The following is a 10,385-nucleotide window of genomic DNA, read 5'->3' as shown; positions in this document are numbered from 1 at the left end:
TAAACTGTAACAATAACATAAATAAACAAGCTTTAAATAGACGTTGGGCCAGCCAAAAACTTCATCAGCTGCCAACAAAAGTTACAGCAACAACAACAACATCAACGGCAAAAATCTCAAGGTAAATTATGCAAAAAGTGTTGGCCAAGAGGGGAGGGACGGGGCGTGGCGATGCGGCACGGTCGTGTAGAGTTAGAGGCAGGTTAACGCATAAGTTCAAATTTACAAAAGTTAACAATGGCAACAGACGTCGCCAGTGCGGCTCATTGGAGAATTGGAGACTACAATCCCAGAGCGTCTTAACTGTAGTTCGACGCTGGAGGCCAAATCAGTTGACAGACAGGCAGACCGACAATTGGGACGAAGGCCAAAAAATAAGTTGCAAAGTTCAAACTTAATCAGATTTGCACGAAAATTGACGTTAATAGTAAGCGCACTCGCTTAAAGCAAGCCAAATAAACTAAGGCTATATTTAGATACATTTTTATAGTATTTAGGCTTGAGTAATTTCTCCCGATTTCAATTTACATATGTATTTGCTAAGAGCTTTGATCGGCGTCATATGTTGCACTTGGTGTTTGCTGTCTCTTTCGCAATCATAATGCAAGTCTCCAGCACTCGCTCTCCACACGCTCTTCGCACTCTTCCATTCTCTCTCTCTCTCTCTCTCTCTCTCTGTCACACTCTTCGATTCATGCTCAGCTATTTGGCACCTTGCAATCGCACGCGTTCATGACATAATGGATAAAGCGCAGTTTCGTCTCTGCTTTGCGCTCTGCCCGCATTTTGCTGACCGAATTCGATAACTGAGCGTGTTTACAGTTAGACGCCGACGCTGCCCTTTATCTATAACTAATTGATAAGCTAATCGGGCCACAAAAACAAACTTAGCAATAACTTAGTATGTGACTTTTAGCATAACTAGCTTACTTAAGACTTTATTCCACTAGACACTCACACATACACAGATACAGAGATACACACACACACATACTTGCACACATAGACACATTCAATTGACACTAGCTTAAGATAATACAAATAGCGCCTAGTTCAGCGCGTCCACACAGCCTCTTGATCGGAGGGGTAGAGTGGGGCAGCGTCTAGACCGTTTGGGTAGCCACATCGCGCTGGCAAGTGCGTTTATAATAGCTGTAGGCCTCCAGGCCATTGATGCTAAATATCGTAAGACCAAAGAACTGCAAGGAACACAAAAAGAAAGAGAGAGATGAGTTCAAATATACATATATCTATTTTATGTTTGTATATGTAAGTATAAGAGAGCGAAGCTCAACTCACCGCGGCGGCTGTATAAGCATTGACGCTCAGGCCGAGCACGAAGTTAGAGGCAAGGAAATGGGCGATGGCCAGGGTCGCGTGCACGCCCAGCGACCATGACGCCGAGCTCCATCGCCAGCTCTGACCGAGCCGCAGGTAGCGGCAGAGCAGCAGCGTCAGCGTCACAGCGAAGCCAAGGAGAACGACGATTATGTAGAAGCAGCCGCGATAATTGCTCAGCCGCACCGAGCTGCACACGATGCAGAGGAAACCAATGAAGGCGCACAGCTGAATGAGTGGTAAAGAAGAAGAAGAAGAAGATGATGAGAGTGTTGCCTGCTATTGCTGTGCTTGTAGGCGTGGCCGGTGAATTACTTACCAGGCAGACAATCTTGGAGATTCCGCGAATGCTGCGCAAATACTTGCGATCGTAGTCATGATTAACGGACATGACCAGAGCAACGACAGTTGCCAAAAAGCAACACCAAAACCAAAACAAATCACGAAAAAACAAACAGAAAAACAAAAGCACTACACTTGCTAAAAGGTAAACAGTTAGCAAGCAACAACAACAATAACAAGAAGCGCGGCCTGTGCCCACAGAAAATCACATTGCGTGCGGCAGCAAGCACAAAATGCCACTGGCGACGACGAAACGACTGAAAGCTTAGAACAACAGCAGCGGCACGTATGCGAGCGAGTCAGAGTGAGCGCGCAATACACAACTACATGCATACACACGCACACACACACATGCATATACGAACGCAAGCAGAGAGAGAGAGAGAGAGAGAGAGTGAGAGCGGCAATTCGTAGAGCGCACTCTGAGGTGCTCACAGCCAGCGGCCGTCACTCGAACAAAATTTGTACCAAAAACAAAACACGCTAAGTGTACCACTCTCACGCAATATACACACTCATGTATACATACATATATAATTTCCATGAAATTTGTGAGTCATCTAAACTAAATTATTTGAGACTATATTTTTGGTAAATTTAACGTGCAAACTACTTTTAATTCAACATATGAAATATACAGTTTAGTCGTCACATTAAGTGTACCAATGCAACGATCAAGTGTACCATAGAGTACCAGTTTTGGTACATTTGTGCTCGCGGCTCTCTGGCGTGCATTTCCCTCTCTCTCTCTTTCGCTCTGTTTTTATTTTGTGTGCTCTGATAAACTCACTCATCGCCAAACTTGCTTGGACAACAAGCTTATCAGCTGTCGATCCGTTACACTCAGTTCAAATTCGCAGCGCTGAGTGGCCTTCGGCCTGCGATACGCAGCATAGATAAATGAGTGCTTAAATATCTACACATACATACACATGCAAGTGTAAGTGTATGTGCGTGTATACGTAATTACTAATTTACGATTGGATGGATTCTCACTCTCGCGCTCATTGACGTGAGTCATTTACATGTGGAAATGCATTGCATACTCTGTGATTCATTCCACCACACTCCAAATATAAACAAATGAGAAAAATCGTTAAGCATTGGAAATGTGGGCATTCAACTTACACCGACTTACGCATGCTCTGACAAAGTATGAATATATGCACACACATACACATACATACATATTTATCTACATACATATATTAGACTATTGGTGATTCGTCTTCATCCACATGCATGTAGAGTATATTGGCTGGCCTGCGTTAGTATAAGAGTGCTCTGCGTCTCGCTCTCTTTAGCATGCAATATTTCGATATGCAATGCAATTTCGATGTACTCCAATTACTTGCCTGAGTGTCAGTGTGAGTGAGAGAGCTCTACATTTGTATATCTTTATACTCTTTCATGTGAAAGCCTTGCGATATGCATTCCAATTGGAAAGTACCCCATTTGTCTGCTCGTTAGTGTATATCTCAACGCCGCATCAATTGAGTAACATATTTATTTTAATTGATTCAAATTCACTGTGGTCGGCATTAGATATGTTGTTGATTTAGTTTAGTTTTTTTTTTTCTATATATACATATACATATACATTCTTTTTGGGTGGGGGACACACCCGAAGTGCCCCACTTGGCCAAGGTCACGCGGCCCCAAATTCGAACGGAAACATATGGCTTAATATATTTAAGTGATATGCATGGGTGGTTAAATATGGAAAGCGAATCTCTTGAGAAGTCGTACAGCTCAATCTGCAGCTGCAACGGAAATGGGAGCAAGCGCAACAAACCGGAAGTGACATAATGCTAAACAATTGCTAAGCCATTCGTAAGCCTTCCATAAGAGTTAAGGATAAGGCAAGTGGAGTGATCGACTCTCTCTCTGTCGCTCTCATTGGATAGATATGCTTAAAGTGTATAAGAGATTCCTAGGTTTGCTGGCGTATAAGAGATTCCTAGGTTTGACTTTGTAGACTTAAGGATAGCTGAGTTAGGGCTTGGCATGCGTGCGAGCGAGACAGCGAGTGAGTGGATTAAAGAGTAGAAGCAGAACTAATCATATGCCCTATATATTTATCTCTATATGTGTAAGTATGTATGCACATATGTATGTATGTGTGACTGTACTCTTAGTAGCTATTAATCTTGGTACACAGTTTAGCTGCTATCATTTTATATATTTATTATATACATATATATTTATTCAGTTTTCGGTTCAAGCTCAAAATAAATTTAAAGTTAAGATATTTATTTATTTCTATAAATTAGATTTTCTATTTATATAATATAGAAAACCAGTTAAGCCTAAATAAAACTTGACGCCTTAATAAAATTTGCTAATGGGTTTTGCTATCATATCATATGACATTTAATTTGCATCAAAATCAAACTTCAAATCAAATTAATATAAATTCATTTTTTCGTCGATTTATATGCAGATAAAACCAGGTGGATTATACATATGTTTTACAATGCGATTCAATTAAATTTTTGGCTAAATTAATTTTACATATCGAAAGGATATTCAAATACCATCAGGATGCGATAGAAGTGGAGATATCTACCTTGATCATTTTCTGTTTCTCTCCCTCTCCCTTTTATCATGTCTTGGCCTCTCTTACATGATATTTCAAGCAAACTAGTTTCTGTCTTATGAAATTCCTATTGTAACTAAATATAAAGCAAACATTTTGAGCGTCTCTATGTTGAAGTTCTTGTTTATAGGGTATTTCACAGTCGTTATCATTTGGCTAGCAAAACTTTTTTCGTGCTATAAAATAGACTTTCATCTCTAATGGACTCTACTTAGTGAAATAAATCGCACCCACACACACTGACAAGCCCATGCTTGTATGTATGTATTCATGTATGAATATATGTAAATATTTACGTGCATATGCTCAACTATAAAATATTATTATTTTGATTATATAGTGCGTACCGAAAATTAGTAAATGGCTTTTCACAGCATTTAACTGCAGCTCGACTTCATTTGTTGTACTTTGAGCCCATTGAAATAAGGATAGAGCTGGGGTATATCGGCTATGTGCACAGGCATGCAACAGGCGGGCGGAAAAAGGTGTGAGGAGGTATATGTGTGTATTTTAAATACAAATAATAAAAATATATATATATATATATATATATATATATATATATATATATATATATAAATATATATATATATATATTGTATATGTTTAATATTTATTTAGAATGTTTAATATTCTAATTAAGAAACGTTTGTTTTTTTTTTAAATTCTATTTATTTTTTTTTTATATGAAATAAAATAGAAAATTTATCTTCTTTCTTTAATTTAAAATATGTGTTTTTTATTTATTTTTTAAAGTAAAATATTGCATATTAATAATTTTACAATATATAATGATTTATATTTTAATTTTAAAATAATAGATTATTATTAAAATTGAAAAAAAAAAGAAATCCAGATATATTAAGTGGATATTTATTGCTTAAGATTGTAGTGTTTAAACACCTATGATAAATACCTGAAATCTAAATATTTGTGATTTTTCGATACTTCAACCTATTGCCCCTTAAGTAGGACCTTTAGTCCGTAAGCCGCATTGTAAAGTGTGCGTACATGAATATTGCCAATTCTATAATGATGCTGGGTATCCACTAGTCAGGCATACCCTACTCAAGCACACTGCGTACGTGCGTGTTATTTGGCTGACTGCGTGGTTAAGTTTCCTCTAGGTGTTCAAACGATTTCCACCACACGCAAACACTAAAGAGTCAATTGCCAGCTGTGTGTGTGTGTGAGTGTGTGTGTGTGTGTGAGTGCGTTTGTGTGCGTGAGCTTTGCTGCATTGGCTGCCATGGCTGCCGTTTGTTTTCGATCGCGCTGAGTGCACTTCACAAATTCGCTCACCGTTTGTTCCCCATAATTTCGTGTGCGTTGCAGTGGGGCAATATGGCATGCCACCTGCACCACATGCACCGCAGTGCACCACAGTGCACCGCATGCGATGAAATGCCGGACAAAGCGCTACTTAGTCGACCCCAGAGCGTGACCCCAAAAGTCCAATAGCCCTGGGGCTGCTATGCGCATCAAATTAGCTCGGCTATTGCCAGCTCTTTCGCACACACCCAGCCGCGCAGCTGTCTCGCTCTAGACTCCAGTTGCACCTATAATATATATATATATACAGTATATATTTATATATACATATATATATTATTTTAATATGCTTGGCAATTCGCGCAAATATTCATAAATATTTTTTTTCTTTTTCGTTGTTGTTGATGATTTATGCACATGGTTGAGCGTTCAACCAACTCTCAACAGGCAAACGCACACAGATAAGGTATATGTGTGTGTGTGTGTGTAGCTCTACATGTCAGCTGCAGCTTTGCTACTGGTTAGCAGCCAAACAACCAAGCAGCCAATTTCTTTTATACTATTTTAATTTATCGCCCGTCAGACGTGTCGTATACGCAACGCACTCATCCCATGCAAGGACTACGTATGTGCACGTGTGTGAGTGTGTGGGTGTGTGGGTGTGGGTTTGTTGCTTCTACGGATATCTAATTAAAAATGCAGCTGGCTTAATTAGCAGCTGCAACGGTAACTGCTTTTTTTTTTGTTAACTCTCAACTAACAACAACAACAACAACAACATCAAGAACGTGTCTGACAGCCAATCAAAGAAGTCTTCCAGTTAAATGAAGTACTACTTGCTCAATTGGCTGCTCTTGACTGTCACTTGGCTGCTGGCGTGCTGCTGTGGGGTATGCACGACTCACACATACCACGTGAGCGACATGTTTAGACATGTTTGCACTGCATTTGCTTCAAATAAAAACCTGATCGAGCAAGAGTAATACTTTATCGATAAATATGCCTCGGCATATGCTTCAGTTATCGATAACTTTCGCATGAGCAAATGCCTATTGTTATTTATAAATTTGATAACATTTTTATAGCATGCAATATATAGTATATCAATAGAAAATACTGTATATCTATTCTCATATATCTATATATATATATTCTGTATATCTATTTTAATCCAAAATAGCTCTGTCTATCAATCCGTCTGTACGTTTTTCTCACCTTTTCATATTTCATTCAAATCTATAAAACAAAAAAAAACATCAAATTAGAGTGCATGAAAAGTGCATTACTGGGTAAGTACACTTGGAAAGTACTTGATCCCGCTGGGTGCGTCAATTAGGTCTGCTTAAGAGACTGCACGGAAGGAAAGAAAAGAGATAGAGTGAGTGAGAGAGAGAGAGAGAGAGAGAGAGAGAGAGAGTGGCATTTACGGCTTATCGCATTATTTATGCATAATTACTTTGAATTCAGCTCAGGTAAAATATGGCCAACTATGTATAGATACATATGTATATGTGAGAGTATGTCAGAGCAGAGTCTACCAACTTTTGCATTACTTCCTCGAGAGTCTGGGTGAATGAATATTCTTGCTCAAGTGAAAAGAGGAAAGAAAAAATTTGTTTAATGAGTAATGAATTTATATAGTTGTACAATTATGACGCAATTACGCTATTGTATTCCAACCAAGCCTCTTGCTATAGAGGACTTAAACAGGAGAAAAATACCCGTACACCTGCTCTCAGCTTCACTAGAAAATTGCCTACTCCAAATAAATAACAAATAAGAGTAGAGTAGAGTAACTACGGTCCATTCCAATCTATAGTTGTCCAGTCTTACTCCATCTCTGCATGACTTCCAGGTGAGCTAGTTCTGGGTCAATGTTTGTACAGTATATACCTTGCTCTAGCATTCCTTCCTCCCCTCCCAATCTTGGGCTTTCTTGGAATTTCCTAAAAACTGTGAGTTGACTCAGATTTCCAGTGGAATGAACACATCACGTCCATATTGAGACGTTGCCACATACAAATATTTTGCTTACAAATCCAAAGATAACGAAGTGACGACAGGCGTTATCAATACTCATTTTTGAAGCTGAATGAGAGAGAAAGAGGGGGGAGTTGCACACAGCGCAGCAGCAGGGAGTGCAGTGTTTGGCATTCCATTTCTCATTTTTAATGCCTGACAAATTCATCATCAAGTTCCGGATAAATTCCGGGTAAATGACTGGGTTCAATGACCCCCAGTCAGTTTTTACCATTGCCTGTCGAACATCACAGAGACCTTTCAATAAATTTATGAGGCGCATTGAATTGGATTCAAATGTGAGCAGCTAAATAGCTGTGATTGGATGTAACAAATTTAGACTTCCGATTACTAGCAGAGCTGACGACCCAATCCATCTAATTGAAGTTAGTAAGCTGATGAAGAAATTATTGTAGTCTTAGGTTGAGTTTTAGTTTATGTTGTCATGAAACTTGTCTAAGTGATTTCTGTTTACTTTCAGTTAAAGTTCTTCTTACTTAGATTCCAACAGAGATCATAGGCTTTAGTCTTAAGAGTCGATGAATAAATATGAAACGATTTGCATATGAAACCTGTTATAGAATATAATATAGATATAATATATAGAAAGACGGCATGCAGATAGAGATGAATGAACAAAAACCTAGCGGGCAGATTATCTTTCTCTATGTTTCTCTTCTCCTCCCACTCACTCTCTCTCTCTCTCTCTCTCTCTCTCTCTCGTTCTCTCTAACTCACTCATTCTGTAGCTGTCTCTCTCTGTAGAGATTTTGCTCGTTCACATTAGAGAGTAAGAAAGAGAGAGAGAGAGAGAGAGAGAGAGAGAGAGAGAGAGAGAGGCGAATGACTGGCAAGACGATGTTTGCTTAAAGCTAATCCAATAAGTTCGTCTTGCTGTCCGTCTGTCTTTCTCTCTCTCTATCTGCCTCTCTCTCTCTCTCTCTCTCTGTCTCTCTCCCCTCTCTCTCTTTATCGCTCTCTTTCTCGATAAGATTTTACCTATATAAATTTTCGCTGAGTTGCAATTTGATGATTGATTTTTAAGCAACGTCCTAAGGTTTGAGTACTCCAAGTGGAAGCTATCGAGTGCTTATCAAAATTTACCCTATCAGATTTCGATATCGAAATTCGAGAGCAGAATTCTTAGACCATAGACATTTGCAACATGTTTAATTCGTAGTCTGAAAACACTGCAAGAAATACTTAAGATTTCTTTTTGTTATCTACTGAGTTGAAGTTGGAGTGCGCCATATGCCAAAGACACGCCCACTTCGCACACTTCGCCACCGCTGATGGCAGCCAATTGTAATGCAAATTTCGTGGGGCATGCCCTGACAGGGCCAGACTCTTCGCTGGCTGCAGCTGACAGGCCTTCGGCGAGCTGAGCTGAGCCCAGTCGCAATCGCAATGGCAATCGCAATCGCCGCCATCCACATCCACATCCATCCCCGTAGTCTCCCGAGGCGGCACAGTGGCTCTAGACTAGTCAAATAACCAATGAAATTCTTTGAGGCTTGCAACTGTATCAGATAGCAGGAAAAAATCTATCTATAGGTTATAATCTGCTCATCAGTCAGTCAATCAGTGACTTAATCATAGACTTTCATATTATTTGGCAGTTTAAGTTTTTGATTCGCCAGATTAATCTTCATCAATCATTACGTTAGTCAAGAATATATTGTATATTTAGTAAGTTTGATTATGATCACGCTTCTAAATTCTTCTATACCATATGTGATATGCCACACGCTAATCAATCAATCAACAAGTCACTCACTTTCAATCATTCTGTCTGTCAATAATATATGGCTATTAAAGCGCTACCGATTAAAAAATTATTTGCAATTATATCTGCACTTAGCTAGTTAATGAGGTCGTCAATCAGGGTCAATCACATCGTTGATTTTAGTTGTTCATATATATATTGAGCTGTGCGTCAATCTGCACTTAGCTAGTCAATCAAGCCGTCAATCAGGGTCAATCATTTCGTTGGTTTTAGTTTCTGCTGTGTCGCATGTGTGTTCAGCTTAAAATTTGTTCCATATGTAATGCACGTCAATCAACAGCTCATCAATCAATGTCAATCATATAATATGGCTATTTTCTGTCATATTCATATTCATGCTGAGTACCAAAATCGGTGGTTTCAAATCCAGACTTAACTAGTCAAACAAGCAGTCTTTAGGCTTTACTTTGTCCAATCTCAAATTTGCCTAGATCAAGCTGCTTCAAGTTTCATTTTCATAAGCAAGTCAAAGCAAGTCCACATCAAATATCTCAGTAAGCTTTTAAATTTGCATTCAGTGCACTTACATTTCGTTGTCACTGTGCGGGGCTTTCATAATTTCAACGATCTCGACGTATCTGGCAGGCAGCGCAGACACTGAATCTAAAACTGAATCTGGAATCTGGTATCTGGAATCGGAATCTCTGCGCATTGCCGGTCCGATGGGTGGCCAACCCCGAAACGTGGCTGCTTCTATGGGGTGCTCATGGCTGGAGGGTCCTGACTGGAGTGTCCAGGAACGTGGCGACGCCAAGGGGTCAAGGAGTGTGTGGGACAGATTTTAAGTAAACATTTATTCGCCTTATAAATGATTATCGTGCGCACTCAAGTGCTATCATCATCAATCAAATCAAATGTGAGTGCAACAGGATTGCGTATCCGAATCTCTCTCTCTCTCTCTCTGTCTCTCCCGCCCTGTCTCTCTCTATTGTTGATGTTGCCATATCTGTGCGCAATATCTCCGTGTATCTCTTGTATGTTAATCGGGTACAAGTTAATAGACGGAACCGGTTTTCGTTACCACGGCCT

At 39.5% G+C, this 10,385-nt stretch overlaps 1 protein-coding gene across 1 annotated transcript; it reads right to left on the bottom strand.

Moving 5' to 3' along the window:
- Window positions 1-906: 906 nt before the first annotated feature.
- LOC6584531 lies at window positions 907-1,941 on the bottom strand. Its single transcript, XM_002010150.4, has 3 exons — window positions 1,658-1,941; window positions 1,300-1,566; window positions 907-1,199 (listed from the first exon to the last, which is right to left on the bottom strand). Exons 1-3 carry the CDS (start codon window positions 1,727-1,729, stop codon window positions 1,104-1,106), a joined length of 435 nt encoding a protein of 144 aa, XP_002010186.1. The 5' UTR covers window positions 1,730-1,941; the 3' UTR covers window positions 907-1,103.
- Window positions 1,942-10,385: the final 8,444 nt, after the last annotated feature.

Source organism: Drosophila mojavensis, unplaced genomic scaffold (assembly GCF_018153725.1).
Source record: "Drosophila mojavensis isolate 15081-1352.22 unplaced genomic scaffold, ASM1815372v1 contig_136, whole genome shotgun sequence".
Lineage (NCBI taxonomy): Eukaryota > Metazoa > Arthropoda > Insecta > Diptera > Drosophilidae > Drosophila > Drosophila mojavensis.
The sequence above is the reverse complement of the archived record's forward strand: the minus strand, read 5'-3'. Positions and strand labels throughout refer to the sequence as shown.